At 39.3% G+C, this 24,775-nt stretch overlaps 1 protein-coding gene across 4 annotated transcripts in view; it reads right to left on the bottom strand.

The window, feature by feature from the left end:
• Window positions 1-1,496: 1,496 nt before the first annotated feature.
• Window positions 1,497-24,775, bottom strand: part of TENM1 (teneurin transmembrane protein 1) — an 803,989-nt gene continuing 780,710 nt past the window's right edge. For 3 of the 4 annotated variants that reach the window (XM_059050038.2, XM_059050032.2, XM_059050039.2), the window contains 5 exons: window positions 19,393-19,689; window positions 12,623-13,010; window positions 10,550-11,770; window positions 9,828-9,970; window positions 1,497-4,625 (listed from right to left, as the gene is read on the bottom strand). In XM_059050038.2, coding sequence (XP_058906021.1) covers window positions 3,867-4,625; window positions 9,828-9,970; window positions 10,550-11,770; window positions 12,623-13,010; window positions 19,393-19,689 — 2,808 coding nt within the window. In that variant the 3' untranslated portion in view covers window positions 1,497-3,866. The remainder of the gene's footprint in view (window positions 4,626-9,827; window positions 9,971-10,549; window positions 11,771-12,622; window positions 13,011-19,392; window positions 19,690-24,775) is intronic. The other variant, XM_059050043.2, reaches the window with a different exon arrangement.

Below are 24,775 nucleotides of genomic sequence, written 5' to 3'. Positions count from 1 at the left end.
CTTAATAGCTTTCACGTGAAGGACACACTGAAACAGTCACTATTTTGTGGTTGAATTCTTTTTTGTTGTTGTTTGTTATTTTCTGGTTTTTTTTCTTTGTTTTGTTTTTTTTGTTGTTTTTTTGTTTTTGTTTTTGTTTTTTTGCAGAATAAAGAACCGTACAGAAGGCTGTGGAAGAGCAGTCTGAGATCTGAAGTACTAGTCAGGTCAGCTATGTGTATGTGAGTTCCTCTAAGAACACAAGAACATTGCATCCAATCTGTAGCCTTCTGTTTTTCCACAAGCTATAATACACTCCAGTCTCTCCAAAAGTTCCCTTCAATACTTGATTACTGTACTTTTGCTTCCATTACCACTGAACTCCATTACAGTTGCCCTTACAGGAACATATCTTTATAAATGCAAAAACTTTGCCCTGACTCTCTTAGGTGCTATTACAGTAGGGCCTGGTCTGGTTAACAACTTTTTTAAAAAAAGGAAAGAGAGGAAAAAAAGTAGAAACAACATGATAGGATGCTTGAACCTGTGTCAACAGTAATGGAAAAGAACAATCTTACAAAAATTAGAATTAATTGTATACCTCTCTACATAGCATGTGAATTCCAAATTATACATAGTTAAGTTTTCATACATTTGGCTATGTTGTATCTATTATATTATATATATAGTCTATATATTATAGATCTTCTAGATAAATTGACAGTAAAGGACACGCTTATTTTATACATTATTTTGTTGGGTTAAAAATAAAACATATGCCTATTTATATGGTGAGTGTTTTACTAAAAATTAGTATGAATTGGGCTTTATTTCCTTTTCCTTCAGGAATCATGCTTCTAATCAGTAATGATTAGAATGACAACTAAAAATAAATATATCTAAATGTCTGTTCAACTGTGAACTTTTCAGCTCATTTGGATCTCTAGACTGTAGTGCAAGAGTCAAAACAAAATAAAACAAAAAAAGCACAAATAAAATGGGCCTAACTAGGAAAAAGAAACAACCACGGAGTATTCCCTGCCTCCAGCCCAGAATATTCTTCATAGGAGAGCCCAACTGCTGTGCTCTCACTTGAACTTACTTGAATGGTGTGTGGCTGTATAGTGTCAGCCACCTGTCTTCTGGGTATGAGAAATTCATATATTTCTCTTTAAAATGCTTTTACTTTCATCAAGAAATACAAATGAATTGTTCTTTCATTAATTTAAACTTCAGAACTACAAGTCAATAAAGGCATTCTTTGTATTCACATGACTAGGAAGTGATGTACTCAATATCTCCATGTTCTTATTAAGAAATGCCAAAATGTTTCTCTTAGATTTACTACTCATTAGTGCTAACATTTTGGGTGTTTTTCTCTTTCCTCCTAAAAAACTTTGGAAGTGGTAAAGAGAACAGTAATAGTTCAAGGCAGTATTAAAACCACAGCTCTAAGTGATTAAAAAGTGCATTTTCTGAATATAATACAAATATAACTTTAAGAAACTAAAGGCACAAATTAAATAAATATGTATTTCAAACTAGAAATGCACAGTTCGTGGTAATTACTATTAAGTAAAAGCATTCAAATACTTGTTTCTAATGGATATTTAAAGCAGTTTGAAAATGATACATCATCAGTGGATTGCAAAAAAGTATAATCGCTTAAAGTATAAGCAAAATAGACTCTAATATTGACATCTTGGATTAGTGATAAAATACATCATCACATTTATGAATGCACTCTTTATATACAGTTCATAAGTTATTTTTCCATTGATTTAAAAGAACATCAGAGGTTCTAGGAACTTAAGGTCCATTTTTAGGCTGGTGTGGAGGTATTCAAATTTTCATCAGGTTTGCTGGTAATTTTAGATCCTGTCCTGAATAAATACTATACCATTAACACAGGCCCGATTCAGGGCAAAAACCCCCAATATGAGTTCATCAGGAATTCTTTCTCTCTCTTGGAATACATGTGTAATCCCAACCTGAAGGTTTTGAAAATGAAATGTTTGGCTACACCCTCCCCTACTGTCAGTGGGCCCTTGCCTTTCTCTCACTCTACTTTGTGTAGTTAGGAGCCAGACTCTTTAAAAACCTTCATGTGAGCCTGGAGTTTGACTTTGCATATTTTCAAAAAAGACTGTCTTCACAAAGCAAGGCAATGACCCCACACTACATTTAGGTAGTGGCTGGGAAGAATCCAAACTGCGATATTCCATCATAAATTCTCCTTCAGACACAGTGAGTGTCCAGACCTGGTGATGAAAGTGCTGAAGCTGGCTCAGGAGAATTTTCCACAGGCCACATTGTGCTGTCCTATATTTTCATTTGTGGTAACTTACAATTGCACAGCAGTTTACAAACTGTCTCTTTGTCACTGGGCACAAAACTGCCAGCTCACCCGGGGCTTCTTTTACGACAGGATTCATACAGATTGAGAAACTGCAGCTGATATTAACACTAATCCTGATCTTTTTCTGCATTTTAAATGATCGTACAACAAAATAACCCTTCCTGGAAAATAGCTATTTTCCTAGGCAGGAGAGATGATTAAATCAAAAATAAATGGGCAAAGACAGAGAACTGAAATAACTAACCATATAAATTATCTTAGTAAAAAATAGTCTGCCTCTCTATAATTAGTTGAAATGTTTTAGGTTGGAAAGGGCTCACTTAATTAAATTTCCTGACTATGGCTGGGAGATGTTCACTACAGAATTGCACATTTGAAAGATAAATCTAAGTGGGGTGAAACAATGTGGCAGCAACTTCCCGTGATGTTTAGTTCGGTCTTCCCTTTGGTACTTTCTTTTCACCTTAGTACTATGTCTATTTCTTTTTTTTTTTTTTTAAAGGTTTTGGCTCTTGTGAATTTCTGCAGTAGTAGTGAGCGTAATGTGTCGGCATCCCAGGCATGCATGCCTGTGAAAGCCTATTTTTTTTTTTTTTGTACCAGAATCACACTTTGTAGTAAATTACCTTTCATGTGCACAAAACCATTGGATTAGTGTATAAATACTGAATCACGAATGTGAAACTATGACCAAAACACACCCTATATATAAATGAGAAATTCCTACCCAGGTTAATAAAGGCTATGTTTTCATGACACCAATACAGCTGGACAACTGAGTACAAAATGTAGTCAAAACAAGTTGGGTGGGAGGAGTTACATTGGCCAGTTGCCTTGGTATCATGTACACACGAGCAAATAGTGGCAATTGGATTGAGTGACCACACCCACGGGGAAGTGTGGTAGACAGAACCCAGCCACCACACGCCAAAACACAGCACAACAACATGGCATCTATTTCAGCAAGCAAGGAGGAATCATCAGGGACGAAAGGCAAATGGGTCCTGACTCTAGGAGATGGTGGCCAAGGACATTTTACACTTCTTTCAAAGTTTCCTATAACAGATCTGGAACACGTGAAAGAGCTGGCAGTCTTTCGAAATGCAAGGTTCAGATATGATTGCACCACCTTTCAAATAGCCCGCAAGTTCTGCCAAAAGCTGAATATGAAACCACGTGTCACAATAGACATAGGGAACCTTGGGTTCTTTCTTTATAGTTGAACATCTGCATGGCTCCACAAATCGAAAGCGGTGCTTGCTGAAAAAATTTTTTTGTTAGTTGTTTGAGTTCTACTTGTGTTATTTTGAATACTGCCACACAAGAACTAAAAATCTCTGTCATCTCTTAAAGAGTTTAAACAAACAATATTAAAATACCATCTTCCGTCACATTGAAAGGCAGTTGGATATGTTTTTCCTCCATATTTACATATACAGAGTTCTGATCTAGAAAACCAATACAATAAACCATTTTATGTTTTAAAAACAGGCAGTCTTTGGTGACGCAAAGGCAGAGATTTTTTTTGTTACCTCCTGCCTATTTCGCTCTGTCTCATAAAGTGAATATTGTTGGCACTGTCAGAAAGTTCTAAATACTGCTCAACGGACAAAACAAAATAGCCATCATAACTTTGTACTCTCCCAGTGCTCATTAGCTGCTGCTTTTCCCCCTCTGTCCATGCCCGGATACCCTCTTCCCCTTCTTGCAGCCTTCTTTGTTCCTTAGTCCAGGCCTGGGCCACAGCACGCTGTCTGGCGATCTCCAACACGTGATTCTTTTCCTCTTCGACAGTTGTCCCATACCGGATGTTGAAGCACAGAGCCCCGTGCTGGAGCTGGATATCTGCAAACCGTCTAGTCCTCCCATTCAACACCGAAGTCATCTGGGACACAGTGACATTGACACCATTCTCCAGAATGCGCCTCCCCCCAGTGTTACCGATAAGCACCAGGTCTTCCTCCAGAGACCCAAGCTTGATGAAGTAGTGCGTGTCCCTCCCCTCTATGGTAAAATGTAGGTTTTCCAGGTAATGAGCATTATTGAGAATGGCAGCCAGCCGCCTGCTATCTTCATTGGCTACTCCTATAATATCGGCTGTTACTATGCCATCCTTGATGGCGAATTTTATACCTTTGCCGAAAACAGAAGGAACAGCAGCAAACCTTGGTTGCTTCCCTCCTTCAAGGCACCGTCCGTCATTATATCGGGGAGTCATTGGAAGTTGGTCCAAGGAAATGAAATTCCTGAGCTGTTTCTGGAGCTCACACTGGATACCCAGGATGGTCTAGGAAAGAAGAAAGGCAAAGAGCAAAGGCAGCAGACGATTAGACACCTAGCATACGCTTGGTGATTGTAGAAAGCAAAGGCTTGCTAGGTTGCTTCCTTCTCTCTTTAATTTGCTGGTTTGTGATTTGAAAACAAGCCAAATTTGGAATCTCTTCACCAGAGCTTCGGAAAAGACTAACAGGTGACTTGATCACCTGGCATATATTTCTTGATATCTTGGTGAGTTAAGAGTTAAGCATAAGCAAATACGTTCAAACTTGATACCATAGAATCGCAGAGCTAAAAGGCACTTAAGTGGGTCTAGCTCCTCCCAAACAAAGACATTTTATTTTTACCCATTCAACGGACACTGACTAGCTGTTTCTTATTGGATGTAGAGTAATACATTAGCTACAGTGAGGTATAAAGAGACGGTATAAGGCATCATTTTTGCTTTCAAGTAGCTTATGACCTTATAAATCACAAGGGCAAATCAGCAAGTCCATGGATCTTTTTATGTGGATTTTAAAAAAAAACCTTTTTACTATGGCAGATTTCAAACATGCTAAGAAATAAAGGGAAGAGAATAATGAACCTCCAGGTATCCATTACAAAGCATCAGAAATTCTCAACATTTTGTTAAACTTTTTTCAGGACGTTTAATTACAAAAAGCATTTACATGTTATATGTATTTACAAAAAGGGATAAGCCTATAGTACTTATTTAGAATTTCCTTTCCTTTATAATTTTTATACTTGAATTTCAAGCCCTCTCACCCAAGTTTCAGTTTTATTTCGTTAAAGCCATTTTTTTTTTTTTTTTTTTTTTTGGCAAACACAGATATTCCTCTTTCTTTCAAGTGAAAGATAAAGTTCTTTCTTGTTTCCATTTGTACCTCATTAAGTGATGGAATTATCTGCTGAACCTTGAAGGTTTTGGTGCTCCTATTTTTCCAGAGACTTTCTCTCTGTAATATTTATTACTTTGCTTCATTACTCTTGTATACTTTCTCTTTTTTTTTCTTTTTTTTAAACATCTTTATTGGAGTATAATTGCTTTACAATGGTGTGTTAGTTTCTGCTTTACAAAAAAGTGAATTAGTTATACATATACATATGTTCCCATATCTCTTCCCTCTTGCGTCACCCTCTCTCCCACCCTCCCTATCCCACCCCTCTAGGTGGACACAAAGCACCGAGCTGATCTCCCTGTGCTATGTGGCTGCTTCCCACTAGCTATCTATTTTTCATTTGGTAGTGTATATATGTCCATGCCACTCTCTCACTTTGTCCCAGCTGACCCTTCCTCCTCCCCGTATCTTCAAGTCCATTCTCGAGTAGGTCTGTGTCTTTATTCCCGTCTTACCCCTAGGTACTTCATGACCATTTTTTTCCCTTAGATTCCATATATATGTGTTAGCATACGGTATTTGTTTTTCTCCTTCTGACTTACTTCACTCTGTATGACAGACTCTAGGTCCATCCACCTCACTACAGATAACTCAATTTCGTTTCTTTTAATGGCTGAGTAATAGTCCATTGTATCTATGTGCCACATCTTCTTTATCCATTCATCTGTCGATGGACACTTAGGTTGCTTCCATGTCCTGGCTATTGTAAATAGAGCTGCAATGAAGATTTTGGTACATGACTCTTTTTGAATTATGGCTTTCTCAGGGTATATGCACAATAGTGGGATTGCTGGGCCGTATGGTAGTTCTATCTGTAGTTTTTTAAGGAACCTCCATACTGTTCTCCATAGTGGCTGTATCAATTTACATTCCCACCAGCAGTGCAAGAGTGTTCCCTTTTCTCCACACCCTCTCCAGCATTTATTGTTTCTAGAGTTTTTGATGATGGCCATTCTGGATGGTGTGAGGTGATACCTCATTGTAGTTTTGATTTGCATTTCTCTAATGATTTATGATGCTGAGCATTCTTTCATGTGTTTGTTGGCAATCTGTATATTTTCTTTGGAGAAATGTCTATTTAGGTCTTCTGCCCATTTTTGCATTGGGTTGTTTGTTTTTTTGTTATTGAGCTGCATGAGTTGCTTATAAATTTTGGAGATTAATCCTTTGTCAGTTGCTTCATTTGCAACTATTTTCTCCCATTCTGAGGGTGGTCTTTTGGTCTTGTTTATGGTATCCTTTGCTGTGCAAAAGCTTTTAAGTTTCATTAGGTCCCATTTGTTTATTTTTGTTTTTATTTCCATTTCTCTAGGAGGTGGGTCAAAAAGGATCTTGCTGTGATTTATATCATAGAGCGTTCTGCCTATGTTTTCCTCTAAGAGTTTGATAGTGTCTGACCTTACATTTAGGTCTTTAATCCATTTTGAGTTTATTTTTGTGTATGGTGTTAGGGAGTGTTCTAATTTCATACTTTTACATGTAGCTGTCCAGTTTTCTCAGAACCACTTATTGAAGAGGCTGTCTGTTCTCCACTGTATATCCTTCCCTCCTTTATCAAAGATAAAGTGACTCTATGTGAGTGGGTTTATCTCTGGGCTTTCTATCCTGTTCCATTGATCTCTATTTCTGTTTTTGTGCCAGTACCATACAGTCTTGATTACTGTAGCTTTGTAGTATAGTCTGAAGTCAGGGAGTTTGATTCCTCCAGCTCCATTTTTCTTTCTCAAGATTGCTTTGGCTATTCGGGGTCTTTTGTGTTTCCATACAAATTGTGAGACTTTTTGCTCTAGTTCTGTGGAAAAATGCCAGTGGTAGTTTGATAGGGATTGCATTGAATCTGTAGATTGCTTTGGGTAGTAGAGTCATTTTCACAATGTTGATTCTTCCAATCCAGTAACATGGTATATCTCTCCATCTCTTTGTATCATCTTTAATTTCTTTCATCAGTGTCATAATTTTCTGCATACAGGTCTTTTGTCTCCTTAGGTAGGTTTATTCCTAGATATTTTATTCTTTTTGTTGCAATGGTAAATGGGAGTGTATTCTTAATTTCACTTTCAGATTTTTCATCATTAGTGTATAAGAATGCCAGAGGTTTCTGTGCATTAATTTTGTATCCTGCTACTTTACCAAATTCATTGATTAGCTCTAGTAGTTTTCTGGTGGCATCTTTAGGATTCTCTACGTATAGTATTATGTCATCTGCAAACAGTGACAGCTTTACTTGTTCTTTTCCAATTTGGATTCCTTTTATTTCTTTTTCTTCTCTAATTGCTGTGGCTAAAACTTCCAAAACTATGTTGAATAAGAGTGGTGAGAGTGGGCAACCTTGTCTTGTTCCTGATCTTAGTGGAAATAGTTTCAGTTTTTCACCATTGAGGAAGATATTGGCTGTGTGTTTGTCATATATGGCCTTTATTATGTTGACTAAAGTTCCCTCTATGTCTACTTTCTGCAGGGTTTTTATCATAAATAGGTGTTCAATTTTGTCGAGAGCCTTCTCTGCATCTATTGAGATGATCATATGGTTTTTCTCCTTCAATTTGTTAATATGGTGTATCACGTTGATTGATTTGCATATATTGAAGAATCCTTGCATTCCTGGAATAAACCCCATTGATCATGGTGTATGATCCTTTTATTGTGCTGTTGGATTATGTTTGCTTGTATTTTGTTGAGGATTTTTGCATCTATGTTCATCAGTGATATTGGCCTCTAGTTTTCTTTCTTTGTGACGTCTTTGTCTGGTTTTGGTATCAGGGTGATGGTGGCCTCGTAGAATGAGCTTGGGAGTGTTCGTCCCTCTGCTATATTTTGGAAGAGTTTGAGAAGGATAGGTGTTAGCTCTTCTCTAAATGTTTGATAGAATTCGCCTGTGAAGCCATCTGGCCCTGGGCTTTTGTTTGTTGGAAGATTTTTAATCACAGTTTAAATTTCAGTGCTTGTGATTGGTCTGTTCACATTTTCTATTTCTTCCTGGTTCAGTCTTGGCAGGTTGGGCATTTCTAAGAATTTGTCCATTTCTTCCAGGCTGTCCATTTTATTGGCATACAGTTGCTTGTAGTAATCTCTAATAATCTTTTGTATTTCTGCAGTGTCTGTTGTTACATCTCCTTTTTCATTTCTAATTCTATTGATTTGAGTCTTCTCCCTTTTATTCTTGATGAGTCTGGCTAATGGTTTATCAATTTTATTTATCTTCTCACAGAACCAGCTTTTAGTTTTATTGATCTTTGCTATCGTTTCCTTCATTTCTTTTTCATTCATTTCTGATCTGAGCTTTATGATTTCTTTCCTTCTGCTAACTTTGGGGTTTTTTTGTTCTTCTTTCTCTAATTGCTTTAGGTGCAAGGTTAGGTTGTTTATTTGAGATGTTTCCTGTTTCTTAAGGTAGGATTGTATTGTTGTAAACTTCCCTCTTAGAACTGCTTTTGCTGCATCCCATAGGTTTTGGGTCGTCGTGTCTCCATTGTCATTTGTTTCTAGGTATATTTTGATTTCCTCAGTTCGTTATTAAGCAGTGTATTGTTTAGCCTCCATGTGTTTGTATTTTTATACTTTTTCTTTATCAGAATAATTTTTTTGTTTGGCTGCATCATGAGGCATGCAAGATCCTACTTCCCCAACCAGGGATTGAACCTGTGCCCTGTGCAATGGAAGCTCAAATTCTTAACCACCGGTCCACCAGGGAAGTCCCATTTATTATAATAATTTCATTTGTTATTCTCATGCTCATTGTGCACTATGCCCTGAATTATTTTGCAGTTGGAGATCTGATGTTTTAGGTCTCTTAGTGAACAATTTTCTCTATATAGAATCCATAATTGCCACTTTTTTTAAAAGATTTTTTTTGATGTGGACCATTTTAAAAGTCTTTATTGAATTTGTTACAATACTGCTTCTGTTTTATGTTTTGGTTTTTTGACCGTGAAGCATGTGGGATCTTAGGTCCCCCACCAGGGATTGAACCCACACCCCCTGCATTGGAAGGCAAAGTCTTAACCACTGGACCGCCAGGGAAGTCCCCCTCCATAATTGCCCTTGGTAGCCCACTTTAGAATTGTTAAAGTTCAGTTCCACTTTCTTCCTCTGCAGCAGTCATCAAGTCACATGTTAGTCTTTTCTTTTCCCAAAGCTCCAATTCTCTGATCCTTTCCTCATGGAAGCTTTTTTCTACCTCCTCGTTAATCATGGACATTTAAGTGAATATTCAAGAAGACTCAAACATAAGTAAGCAAATATATGTTTCATGGTGTTGGATGCTCTTCTGTTTTTTTCAGCTAAATAGAGATGGTAAAACATATACTAACCTTTCCAGGATCCCACTCTTGAGTTTTTGTCTGAAGCTGTAGAAGCTCATAAGTTAATTCCAAATTTTCTAATTCTGGTTTGGGAAATCCAGGTAGTACATTGTGTAGTTGGAAACCAAATAGCTCCAACCAACTTCCAATGTCTGTGAGACACAAATTTAAAAGACAAAAAGATTTTAAAGCCCATACTTTACAACTTTTGTGGAAAGCTTGAAAGATGCCTCTCTTGCCTTTGGTATGTTTAGCCAATGGTAAATTAGGGATAAACTCCCCCTTATGTCACCCACTCCAAAACATATGATCCTTTCCCCAGGGAAACCTTTTAATTCATGGATAATCACAGAGATCAGCTCAGTTTACTGTGTGGAAATTCTCAATGTGGTAGTGGTAATAAGGCCACACAGACTGTGATATTAGATTTACTTGATGCAACAAAATCCTAATTTTTCTTCTATGAAATTATTCGTAGAAACTTTTAAGAGGGAAAACTACAAAAAGAAAGCTTAAAAGGAAAGAGAAAATGTACTGGGATGCAAAAGCATCATGTTTTATGACACCATACACAGTTCTGCTCACTCTAGAAGACTAAGGAAGAGAGTGACTGCACAATAACTTGTGGGCTAGCTGGCAGGAAGAGGAAGCATATTTACAAAGGCGTTGAGATTATGTGATAAACGAGTTTTCTCTTTACCTTAGCATAAAGTGTTACACCGTTTAAATACCTGTGGTATACTTTGCAACATCTTGAATTTTGCCAACTGGATAGTTATTTTCAAAAGAGTAGAGGTTGAATGGTTTAGGAAGGAGGTTCAACTGTTTCCATATGTGATGATTAGGCGTCGTCCATCTACCAGCAACAACATCATAGTCTCTTTGCCCCAGGTGCACTAATTTAGTAAGGAAATCATAGAGTCCTCCATGAAAACCAATGATGACCTGAAAGTCAGGGTAAGTGTCATGATAGATATCTCCATAAGGCGTGTACAGTATCTCTTTTATCACCTGACCTCGACTGCTGAACACGGCTAGCGGGGTTCCTGTATTATCACAGGCTACGTAATATTCTTCACCACTGCTTAGCTCCATGGCAATAAGGTGACCTTGGAGATCATAATACAGGGATGTAATCTCTGAGCTCGTGTGGTTGTACAAATGAGTAACTCTTATGGGGTTGGCAAGGTCTGCATAAAAGAACTGGAGGTGCTGTCCTAGGCTGGACTTACTGGCGACACGTCGCCCAAGCCCGTCGTAGTAATACTGCACAGTCCAGCCAGAAGCCTTATTGTAGGCTTTCTGCAGCAGACCATTAGAATTATATTCGAATATGTCATTTCCCCTCTGCCTCAGAAAGCCATCTTCATCCATTTTATACTGAATTTCTCCTAGTCTGGTGATGCGATCTCGGAGGTCATATCGGAGAGGAGTAAGACGAGCACTATTCCCGTGGCTTAAGAGGTTGATGTTGCCATTCAGATCGTAACTATAACGCCACTGGGTTTTATCATTTACAGAAACAGTTTGAAGTTGCCCATCAGCATCGTATTCATAGAAATATCTTGTTATATTGGCATCTACTCCTACTCTGATATCACATATTACCATTCGGCCCATATTATCATATTGAATAGTCATCCAGTAGGCAATTGCCTTTAGGATTTCATACTGGACTTCAATGACTTGTCCATTGGCGCTGAAGATCTTGGTGTGCTTCATCACTGTAGTAGTTATGACCTGATTTAAATCGTAATTAATTACACTGAATTTTCCAAACTGCTCTGTTCTACCAGAGACATCGACATATCGGTACAGATCTATGGGCAAAGGGGTTTCATTTATCACAGCTTGCATGCTGGTGACACGGAAGTTGTTGTAGCTGTAGTCAAACCGAGCATTCACAAGGCCTTCTTCACTGAATCTGAAAATCTGGCGCCCAATAAGAGGTCCTGAAGGGATCAAAATAAAAATAATGAGAACAAAGCTAGGCGCTCAATACTGAACAATCAGAAAGTTCTAGTGTTCTTTTCTTTAATATGGATGCTTTTACATTCAAAATAAAATATTAGAGATTGACCTCTGATATCTAATGCCTGGGCATCTCATCTCATAGATATATATATTCTCATAGTTGTGGTCACCAAATATGAAAAAAATTTTAAATACTGTATATTATAGTTATAGGATAATTTAACTATAGGAACTTTAGAAGTAATAAGCCATCCAGTAGTTGAGGTGATGAAACTGATATTATAAACATGCTTTTAAAAAAATAATTACTGACAAAAATACTTGCAGTTTACTTAACCTGTGCTACAAAGTCAGAGGGTCAGGTTTTGACCAATTCAAGCATTCAAGTAACTGGATTTGGGCATTTTATAAACCGAAAGGATGAAATATAATCAAAAGTTGTGACTTTTAAAGACATGTTGCCATCAACTGAGGCTTATTGAGGTTACATAGGGCTTGAGTTAGTTTCAGTGAGACTCATATCTTGCAGCTGCATCTTTGGGAAGATTTGGAGGTGAGTAGGGACCGGTACACAGTTAGACTAGGTACCTAGAACTCAACTTTTTTGAGAGCTGAGACGCAGAAAGAGAAATGTACTGTATGTTTTTAAGGAATCAGCTTTCATGTTCCTTACGTTTTTCATTTTCAATGGAAGATAATTTGATAATGCAAGTGAAATTTGGTTGAATTGAATGTCTATAGGTTGTTAATGCTTATATCTCAGACTGTGGCCAGCAAAAATTTCACAAGACTGATGTGGTTGTATACATCACCACCCTTTCACAACAAACCTGTTTGCCTGTATCTGATTGTGCAAATGAAGCCGTCGTGCATCAGGTGTATTGTCTTAATCACTCCAGAAGACTCTTCATATGTTAATGTGACCTGGGTGGTATCATAGAGAATCTCGGACAGCCTTGCTTGCTTGGTGTACTTGTATAAAACTCTGCGCCCTGTCCCCAGCTGCAGGGTCTGTAGTAGTCGGCCATCTCGACTATAGTCTTGGATAAAAGAAGTGCTACTGTCTGGTGGGGAGTAGATGTTCCGGTAGTAGCCCACTGAAAGCATGGTTTGTAAACTGTGGCGCACCATACTAGGCATGGTGACTGAGAGCAGACAATCCGATTGGTCATACTCAAAGATATAACGCCGCTGGCTATGTAAGAGAAGCATCACAGACTGAAACGAGACAAAGGCACGACAGCATAATAGTACCACTGGAGTTCAGGAGATTGAAGAAAATACACATTCATCCATTCAACACAAATTTATGGAGCACTTACTGTGTGCCACGCACTGTGGTGGACCCTAGTGGATACAGTAGTGGGCAATAATGTGTCTATCCTAAACTTACAGTTTAATGGAAGAGAAAGACAGATAACCAGACAATTATAGTATAGTGTGAAATGTGTTATGACAGAGGAAGTACAGGGCGCTTATGGGAAGTGGAGGAAGAGCAGCTAACTCAGACTTAAGAGGTCAAGAAAGGCATCCTGGAGACTGGGACATCTGAGTTGAGACCTAAAGGGTGACTAGGGGTTGGCCAGATGAAGGCAGGGAGGTGGGTGGAGCAGGATGGGGACAGTATTCCTGACACAGGGCATAGCATTGTGAGGGTCAGGATAAGAAAGAGAACATGGCTTTTTCAGGGAATGGGAGGAATTTTGTGTGGCCAGAGTATGGGTGTGTTGGAAGGGGTGGGTGAATGGCAAGAGATGAGACCAGGCAGGTAGGCTGGATCTAGATCACACTGGGCTTTCTAAGGCACGCTAAGGAGTTTGGACTTTAACCTGCTGGCAACAAGGAAAACACTGAAAGCAAATCAAAGGACAGGGCAATTCAGTAGGTATTCCAGAAAGGTTACTATTGCTTCAATGTGGAGGTGGATTGGAGGGAGGTAAATGGGGGGCAGGGCATGCCACGTATTAAGTATTAGTCACCAAAAAATATTTATTGGCTTTACAGAGTAGATGTCTTTCTGAAAAGTTGTATATAAAATATTACTATTACAGTAGTCCCCTCATCTGTAGTTTTGCTTTCTGAGTTACACACAGTCAACTGCTGTCTGAAACTATTAAATGGAAAGTTCCAGAAATAAATAATTCATAAGTTTTAAATTGCACGCTCTTCTGAGTAGTGTGATGAAATCTCATGCTGTCCTTCCCAGGATGTGGATTGTCCCTTTGTTCAGTGTATCCACGCTGTATATGCTACCCGCCCGATAGTACAGGAAATATCACTATATATAGGGTTCCATACTATCCACAGTTTCAGGCATCCACTGGGGGCCTTGGAACGTATCCCCTGCAGGTAAGGGGGGACTACTGTATTGCTCTGCGATTCATGTTTTAAACTATATTAGGGAAACATGCCATTAAAAGTGAAGAATTCTCTGGATATGCAAGCCCTCTCCCCCAAACTGATCTGTATTTCAGTAACAGTTATTTGTTGAGGTATAACGCCTTGCACGTTATGGGTGTTTCATTGATATTGGTTTATCTTATTTTAATTTTAAATATAGACATAAAAAGAACACTATTTTAGGGAGAACTCAAACCCTATTTCTAACTGAAAAGCATTTAAATCTCATCTTTTAATAAAAATAAAAATTGTTCACCCCTGGAAATTCTGATATATCTCCCTAAGGGAGCTTTTACCCCTCCTTTCTTGAAAATTGGCTTATCAAGCAAAAAGGTTTAGTTGAGCTTTATTTTCTGAAGTTTCTGTTATGAAAACAATAGGTATCGTTTCATTTTCTAAATATAAGTTACATAAATAGTTATGAATATGAATTACATAAGCATATACGATGTACTTTTAAATCTTCTAAGTATGAAATTATACTCTAATGTTGAACATGCTTCTTGAAACTGCATGTCATCCCTGCTCGTCTGAGAATTGATATGGAATCGCATGTCAGTACTGTGAAGTCAAAGCCAGCACTTATTTGCTTGTTCGCTTATCCTTTCTTTCTTTTCCACCAAGTACTCTGCTTGGGGATACAGAGCTGTGTGGAAATCCTATCACCTCATCACCTGTGGACACCCTGCAGCTCCAGAAAATCTGCTGAACAGAAGGCTGGAGACTTGGAACTCCTGCGTGGGCACGAGGACACAAAGGGACCACCGAGTCCTTGACCAAGGCAGAACTCAACAGAACCTGGGAGGAAATTGATGGGTAATGCCTTTGCATCACCTCTATGCTGAAAGCCAGATTTCTCAGCTACTTTCCACTCTCTTCTGTCAATTTGCCATGGACAAATGACATCTGTCACCTGTGATGTGGGCCAGGGACAATCACCATATGGCTTGCACACATCATCTAGTACCAGCCTGCCTGGGCCAGGCCTTTTCCAGTCGCTGTACCAGCCTTGCCACACATTTATAGCACATCGCCACTGTGTTCTCTCCCTGCTCTCCCCCTCTGCGCTGCAGTAAACCACTGCCTGACCCTGTTCCTGGGGGGTGCTGAAGCTGCGCTGTCGCGAAAGCTCCCTGGTCTGTTTTAAAGCTTCCTGCCAATGGCAAGAATGTGGATGATGTGATTAGAAATCTCATGAATGTAACCGTTGCGTTGCCAGAATAGCATTTAGCTCTCACTTGCCTGCTTTTTCACTTTGGGTGGGCATTATTATCAGCTTGTTCAAAAAACACCACACAATACTTATGAGTCCATCCAATGCCCATAGTGCAGCAGCTATACGGTAAAAGGCCATTTCTTATTAGCTGAAACAATGGAATGGGAGACTTCGTATTTTTATTTATTTTTTTAAATTTAATTTAATTTTTATTTAATTTAATTTAATTTAATTTTGGCGGTACGCGGGCCTCTCACTGCTGTGGCCTCTCCCGTTGAGGAGCACAGGCTCCGGACGCGCAGGCGCAGTGGCCATGGCTCACGGGCCCAGCCGCTCGGCGGCACGTGGGATCTTCCCGGACCGGGGCACGAACCCGTGTCCCCTGCATCGGCAGGCGGACTCTCAACCACTGCACCACCAGGGAAGCCCAAGACTTTGTATTTTTAAAAAATTGATTGTGAGATCCGAAAAGACTGTGACATCATTGTAAAGAAGAAAACAAGAACAATCATGGCTGTATACTCACTTGAACACGAGTAGAAATGAGAAATGTCAGGAATTTGAAAAAATTAAAGCATTCGAATGACCACCAGATGGCAGTCTGGGGCCACCCGGAAGCACAAGCCAAAGGCTGCATCCTCTCCCTCGAGGCAGCCTTTGAAAATTTCAGCCCCAAAGAGGCAATTTTGTGTAAATGTATCAGACTAAAGCATCTTATTAAATGATTATAAAATATATTTAAATGTATTTTTAAATGAAGTTCTTAAGAACGATTTTAGGAAACGGAAAGATGTAAATGTAAATTTACTGTAATACAAAATTTTAGCCCCACAAGTCTTCAAAATATAATTAACTCAGGGAAGGCTCATAAATCAAGGTAGAGAATTAACGACCGCACAGAGAAAATTTAAGAAACAATAATTGATTATTTTTAATAGAGATGAGATCATTTAAGCCACTGCAGCTATTAGCCAAATAATTATTTTTCTCCTAATGGCTACAAACCATTGTGCATGAAAATGATACGAGTAATTTTTACTTACTCTAGAGGAAGTCAAACAATTTTTACAAAATGTCTGCACATTAAGGGTGAAATATCTGCTGTTTGATTTTTAATATATCATGGTATAGGGATGGCAAAAGCAAATTTACAGAGGTACTACCAGAAGTATTTTGAGGTATAAAAAGAGACTTATATTTTTAAAGTTTGAGAATTCTTACTTCAAAATATAGTACTAGATCCAGCCTCTTTGTCTTGCTCTGCCCCAGACATAGTGAAAGAATGTTCCAGCAAAGGCCATGTTAAAGACAGGACTTAAAAAGAGCACGGGGAGGCCCAGAACCTCATCACCTCACTGGAAAAGTTACATGTTAACTGGATTTTGGTAAATTGAATATTCTTTACCTTTCCTTTCTAGAATCACAATTTCAAAGTTGCTTTAATTTCCTTCCTTCCATTCTTTCCTGTTTTAATTTACCTTCAAGTAGCAGTAACTGCCAGCCTTTAAGTTCTTTGACTTATATAAATACTAGAATAAATACTAGAATGCACGATTTAAATGGAAAGGAATTAACTTTTATTGAATGACTAGATGTGCTGGGTGCTTTATATTGTTGTTTCATTTAATAGCTGCTTCTATTCGGTGAATTAATTATTATCACTGGTAATAATAATGTTAATAAAATCAATCTCATGATAGATGATTTTTGGAAAGTAAAGAACCATTCCATAATTATGTGTTTTGTAGGTTCTGAGTTTTGCATAATAGCATTGCTTAAGTCAGGGGCTATCTTGTAATTAGAGAACAAATTAAATGTGAAATCAAGAAAGGGAGAAGGGGGCTTCCCTGGTGGCGCAGTGGTTGAGAATCCGCCTGCCAATGCAGGGGACACGGGTTCGTGCCCCGGTCTGGGAAGATCCCACAGGCCGCGGAGCGGCGGGGCCCGTGAGCCATGGCCGCTGAGCCTGCGCGTCCGGAGCTTGTGCTCCTCAAAGGGAGAGGCCACAACAGTGAGAGGCCCGAAAAAAAAAAGAAAGGGAGAAAAGTCAACTAAAAGGCACAAGCGATTTGGCTGTCTCACTGGTCAGTTAACTAGTCTTTGGAAGTCACTGGGGCTCTTCTCCATACATTGTTTTGTGACAATAAGGTCTTATTTCTGTCTACTGCAGACACTGAGAGTCTCAGGGAGCTCTCTTTGTTGTGTTTTGTTTTTAAAGAATTCTTGCCAAGTAAGTCTCTGTAGCAAAACGGATGTATGCAAAGTTTGCTTCACATCATTCTTTGCTGAAATAACTGTGATGAAATAATCGGTTAATCCAGAAAAGGGGAACAATAAAATTGCTTCACTGGTGTCAGAGAAGAGGCTAAATAACTATATGCAGGGCCTAAAGGGAAAGTTCTACGTAGAAGCAACTGTCTACAGGCAGTTAGCTCAGTGGCCAGACTGTAGCGCTAATGAGGCTGTGGCTGAGTTCAAAATCGTAAATACTTTTTTTTTTTTTTTTTCTGGCTGTGCCCTGCGGCTTGTGGGACCGTAGTTCCCCCGACCAGGGATTGAACTGGGCCCTGGCGGTGAAAGTGCTGCGTCCTAACCACTGGACCACCAGGGAATTTCCTCAAAACTGTACACACTCATAAGGCGTGCCAGCTCCTTCACTAGCCACACGTAGACCTGTGGGAGGATCATTCCTGGAAAAACTGATCAGCCTACATTCTGCTAGAATCAGTGGCATCTGTTTTTCACATGATGGTCATCATAACACGCCTTGCCTCTGTGAACGTACACCAAATATTTGGATTCAGTAAATTTTGTAACAAGCTTAGCACTTCGTGGACAGTAGTCATACGATTTTGTCAATCATCCTTGTTACTAAAATTCAAAAGCTAAAAGATCTACTCTGTAAAATTCAGATGTTCCCAGTGTAGAGTACAGATTAGAGAGTTCGTCGATTTCTTCAGCAGAAAAGGACAGGAAGTGGATACAGCAGAGGACTCCCTCCTTTACCCTGGCTCCCAAGTGGAGCTCTGCTTTATCTCCTAGGCATTCCCAACTGGGCAAATTCCCCAGCAACTGACTCTGGGAAATAATACAATAGTTTTATAATAACATACAACCGCTGGCACACACTTTTCTAAGAACTTCTAGGGGTGACTTTGCACCGACTACCCTTGAATCCTCAAGGGAAGGCATCTTCCAATTTTCCCAGAGATTAATTCAGGACTGATAAGTTGAATGGATAGATTTGGGGAAAAAGAGACAGTATCTTAGGACATCAGAAATTGAGATGGCAGATAGAGATCAATTTCTCTTATTGTCTTCTGCTACTGATCCGGCTAGAAATCATTTTGCTGTGGGGGGATGATGTTTGACAAATGGATCCAGTGATGGGATTAAAATCCTTGCCCATTCCGAGCAGACAGAGGCCACGAGCTCCTATTACAGATGCTACTGGAGAGTCATTGCGTACAAAGGACTATTACCAACGAGGCCCCACTGCTACCATTTCCTCAGACTGATTACTTGGGAAAATTAGTCCTCAAATGTACACCGCTAAACCTTTACTGACTATCCTAACAAAAGTAGAAGTCCTTATCCTCTGTGTAAGAGGCTCTTTTCCAGAGCTGTGATACATTAACACACAATTTTATAATTTTCTACCCATTTTACTTCAGTGTGAGCTTTCATAATAATAAAGGTACATTTTCAGGAGCATGAACAAATATGCTCAAATGAGGAGAAATCGAAGCCATTATCCTGACTTCAGTTTGAAAGAGTACCTGGCAGAGCATGGGCTTGGGGAAAGTTTTCAGCTGAAAAACAGATTATCCTTACAGGTATAATTTGTTGTTGTTACTTCTATAGAGCAGAACAGCCAGAGCACAGACTTTCTCCTGCAGGCCCTCAGCAAGGTGGGTAGTCAGCGCTGCTTTCAATATTCTCATTCGGGAACCCAGAACTAGTTTATTTCCCCTACATGCTTACCTTTTCTAAGTAGGTATAGCTCCAAATTTTCCCATCAGCCCAAGTTCTTGAAATTATTTTTCCACTCTGGTCATATTCCATTTTTTCATTCCATGTCCCTCGTTGAATAAACGTCACCAATCCTGAAGGTGAATATGTGATATTCACTTCATTATATCTGCTTACGGGAGACCACAGAACAGGTCGTCCAGTCTGGTCATAAAGAATTCGAAGGGTGAATTTCCGATGGTCGTCATAGATCTTTCCTGTGCGAGTCATATGATCAAAATCTATGGAGAGCAGGTTTCTGTTATGGGCCTACAAAAAAGACATAGGAAATACATTTGAAGCACTGCCTTAGTTCCCCTCATCAAGTGCATTCACAATCGAAAAGCTTTTTCTGTTTCTCCAGCAATGGGGTCTCTCTTGTCTTTGAATCTGCCTGACTTCTCCTCGGATGACACTTGGCTTTATTCTCCCAGCAGACCGTACAATCTTGGAAGGTTGTGGCTATGTCTTAACTACTGGTATGTGCCAGCTCCTCAACATACCGTTATTGATTGCTTTTTCCCAACCCAAGCCTCAAGTGTGCTGATACAATGTTCAGCGATTATACAATCTTATTTTATGTGAGTCAGATGCCTACCAAGGAACGGGATTTCCTCCCCCTCTTTTACCAATGAAGTGGCTAAAACATAAAATGGTGAGTTATTTACATAATTAGAAATCAGAAAACAACGAATATAGAGAGCCCCCTCTCATTTATACAGAGATTCCCTTCTTTGGCTTCCTGTTCCTCTGGGCATGGAGCTTTATTACTTCACATCTATCACGGGGGAACACAGAGCAACTCAGATTGTCTCCTGGAGACGGAAGCCCACTCAGCAATGTTTTCATGGAGGCCAGAAGGTAAATGTGGCAGGTGCTGGTAGGTCCCCCAGTGTTTGCAAGGGTGGGCACTACTCAATGAGGTTAGAGCATGGAGTTCAATCTGGGTACCAAGTTTAGAAACAATTAGTAGCTCGGCTTGGTTCTGGTCTTAGGCTTCCTTGACTGCATGCCGGCATTCCCTCTGTGTACTTCACAGCCCTGAAGTTGTCCTAGAGAAATCCTGCCTCTGAGGAAATTCAGCCTGGTCTACACAAGATAACCAAATAACTGAACGGCTTAGTTAAAAAGTTTTTAGATTGGCAAAAAGGCCACTTTTACTGGGCTTTCAAAGCAACTGGACAACTGACACGATCTGTTCTACTCTTCAGCTAGTAATGCCAATGCCTGCTACTCCCACCGGCAACTGCTACAGCAAGCTGATGACAACACAGAGCTGAAGAAGGCTCTGGAAGACAGGGCCTTTGAAGGAGGTGGGTGGGAGGCCAAGGGGAGGGCTTTAAAAATTTGTTTATTTTAGTTTAGCTCAGTTAAGTTTCAGTGAGTCGTTTGTTTTGTTTTATTAGAACTTTTTACGTGGGACTAGTCTGACTCACAAGAAGTTGCAAAAGTGGGGAATTCCCTGGCGGTCCAGCGGTTAGGACTCCAAGTTCTCACTGCCCAGGGCTCAGGTTCAATCCCTGGTCGGGGAACTAAAATCCCACAAGCTTCACAGTGCGGCCAATAAAATAAAATATGTAAAAAAAAAGTTGCAAAAATGATACAGTAGCCATGCACTCTTCACCCAACTTTCAAGGAAAAGACTTTTCTTTTGGATGAAGGGGGTCCAAGCATATCTGGAAGGAACCTTCTAGGTTCTTGGCTGAGACCCCCCCGCCCCTCACTCTCACCCTGTAATAAAAACAGGAGAAAAACAAACAAGTTTAATAACATGTATACCTCCTGTACACATGGGAGAGACCCCGGGAAACTGAGTAACTCCAAAACGGCCCAAGCCACCACCTTATATACTGTCTCCAACTAAAGACAAAACATGGTGTGAGGAGGGAGCCAGTTACGGGAGGCGACCAGGCGAAGCACAGTAAACAAGGGTAAGGTTGTTATGCAGATTTAAGTCGTTGCTTTCTCCATCAGCCTAAAATAATCTTTATACCAAAGAGGCAGGTTTTGGGGTGGCAAAGTCTTCTCCCCTTCAAATAAAAAAGGAGAAGCTTTGAGAAGTATAAACAACTGTGGCTCTCGGGAGTCAGGAGAATGAATTAGCTGCTTGTCTGTGCACCAGCCACCTCTTGTATTCAGGCCTTAGTTTTCTTATCTGTGAAAAGGGAGTGATATTTACCACTCTGCACCTCACACCTGTGTTAAGAATTAAATGAGATTACATATACGGGTACCTGGTGACGTGTAAAAATAATATTGGTATTGTTGTTTTTAGATATCATTACGTTTCTCATTTTAGTTAGGCTTCTGAATGGGCCCATGTGCTAGATTCCAAGGACTGTAGCTTGGTGTATTAGATTTATATCTGTAGGAATTGTCAACACGATCCTGAACAGAATATTAAATATCTGTTTAATGAGGTAGGGGAAAAAAACCAACATTAGGATTTGACTACATTAATCATAGTCGGACTAAATGGATTCACTAGCTAGTCAACTAAACTTCCTGTTCATTTATAATTTTTGTGGTCAAGGATTCCTTTAAATATCTGAAAGCTATATACCGTGTCCCCAGAGGAATGCACATAAGTACATAAATAACCATTTTAAACAAAATCTCAAGTGGGATCTGAAACTCAAACGTGAAACCTTTAGGGGTCTTGAGTCCAATTTCAAAATCCTGGCTCAGAAAGAGGTTTTTAAAAATTTTTTGTTAAAATTTTTTTTGCTATTAAAAAAATTGAGCTATAACTGACATATACCATTACATTAGTCTCAGGTTCAATATTTGTATATATTGTGAAATAATTACCACAAAAATCTAATTAACATCCATCACCATATGTAGTTACAATTTTGTTTTTCTTGTGATGAAAACTTTTAAGATCTATTCTCTTAGCAACTGTCAAATATACAAAACAGTATTAGCTATAGTCACCATGCTGTACATTACATCCCCAGGACTTATTAATCTTTTAACTGGAGCTTTGTACCTTTTCACCCCCTTCATCCATCTCGCCTACCCTTCACTATCTGCCTCTGGCAACCACCAATCTGTTCTCTGTATCTATGACCTCTTTTTTTTTTTTTTTTTTTTTTTTTTTTTTTGATTCCACATCTAAATGAGATCCAGAGTTTTTATCTTAGTGGTCTGCATGACTGCAAAGCCAGCATTCTCATTTCAGACTCTGGTTTTCCTTTGCTCAGTAATTTTGTGCACTTTGCTTTTTAAAATAACCTCCTTAACTTCTACCCCCATTATAAAAGTGATATTTTTTCATTGCAGAAAAATTGGAAAATATAGAAATATACAAAGAAAATAATCACCAGTAAGCCCATCCTTCAATGTGAATCATTGCTAGTACTTTGCAGCATTTCATGCCCCCCCTTTTTTTTTTGCATAATCTATGTCCATACACTTAAAGAATACAATTAGAATTGTACTTAAAGTTTTGTGTCCTACTTTTTCAGCTAATGTTTTATCTTCAGCATTCCTCATGTTATTAAATACTCTTAAAATGTGGATTTTAGTGGTTACATAATATCTTCTACATGATAAACATTTATTTTTCCTTTCTCCTATTGTTGGAAATTAGAATTTTTGTTTTCCATTTTTCTTTTATCTTTCATGTTTTGTTGAACATTTTTGTAAATAAATATTTCCTTAATACAAAACTGTATAAGGGAAATTACGGGGTCAAATGATAACATATTAAAGACTCCTGATGCAACTCGAGATATTACTTCATGGTGCACCAAGGTTTACAAACTTATGCTCTTATTAACTAGCAGTGGAATAGTTCATCTCATTCCATCCTTACCACCATTGAGTGTTGTCATTGTTAGTAAGCTTTTCCCAATATGAGGGTGGGAAAATGGTATGTTACTGTGGTTTAAATTTGCAATTATTTGGTTACTAATGAGGTTGAACCCTTTTAAACGTCTATTCTCCACATGTACGTCTTCTATGAATTGTCTGCTATTTTCAACGTTTTTTGGTTTCAGTTTCTTCATCAGCCAGCTGGGGCTAATGATATTTGCCATTAATTTTGAGCTTCTGCAAGAAAAAAATAAAAAAGCACAGCAAATGTTCCACGCCATGAATGCCAGAAGACTAGTAATTAGATACTCCAATTATTTGGGAGGAAGTCTTGTCAGTTGCAGGGGTAGGTTTCATTCAGGGAATAGAGCCACAGATTGGGAAACATGACTCCTTAACCATCTGTAGCCAATGTGTGCAGTGCCATGGTGCATAAATACACAGCAAACTGCTGTTATCACCTAAAAGGTGATAGAGAAGAGCGTATTTCCTGTCTTTTGATACACAGGGCTTGGAAACCTATACGAAACCAGGTGTTCTTTCTTCTACTACCTTTCCTGTGGTTTTATAGCCACATATCTCTAACTGTAATACTGTTCATTTACAATAGCTGTAAAATATCCATGTACTCCCAGAGACGGTTGTAACTGTTACAATTTATGTTATAATGATAGTTAAAGAGCCAAAGTAACAAGTGATTTCCAGTTCAACTAAATTTGTGGTTTTATTTGTCTGATAGATTAAGTTTACTACTCAAGAACACATTTCTTAATAAAGTCATTACAGCTACACAAGCAGGGACCACTGTTAAAAATCCACTACAGGGACTTCCCTGGTGGCACAGTGGTTAAGAATCTGCCTGCCAATGCAGGGGACATGGGTTCGAGCCCTGGTCCGGGAAGATCCCACAGGCCATGGAGCAACTAAGCCCGTGCTCCACAACTACTGAGCCTGCGCTCTAGAGCCCGCGAGCCACAACTACTGAGCCCGCGAGCCACAACTACTGAGGCTGCGAGCCACAACTACTGAAGCCCGCGCGCCTAGAGCCCATGCCCCGCAACAAGAGAAGCCACCGCAATGAGAAGCCCGCGCACCACAACGAAGAGCAGCCCCCGCTCGCCGCAACTAGAGAAAGCCTGCGCACAGCAACGAAGACCCAATGCAGCCAAAAATAAATAACTAAATAACTAAATAAATAAAATTTTAAAAAAAATCCACTACAAAGCAAGCAGAAGAAAACTCTGCCTAATGTTCTTCCCCTGCCTGTCAAGACTTCTGCATCCATGCTTCTGTTTATGGCTAACGCACTCGGATATTCAGATGTTGCTGGAACGCTAGTTTTAAAGTCACGTTTGGAAGATAATGTAAAATTCGGCTAAGAGCTGAAAGGGGATGAAGGAATTGAAGATGCCACAGCCCTCCACCCTGCAAGCCTCCTATGGAACCCACATGTGAGAAGGCTTTGAGAAAGAATGCTAGGCTGACCACCTCTGACTGCTGGGGTCATGAGCAAGTGTGGGAAAGCAACACGTTCATA

Source organism: Kogia breviceps, chromosome X (assembly GCF_026419965.1).
Source record: "Kogia breviceps isolate mKogBre1 chromosome X, mKogBre1 haplotype 1, whole genome shotgun sequence".
Classification (NCBI taxonomy): domain Eukaryota; kingdom Metazoa; phylum Chordata; class Mammalia; order Artiodactyla; family Physeteridae; genus Kogia; species Kogia breviceps.
This window is presented reverse-complemented; position numbering and strand designations above follow the sequence as displayed.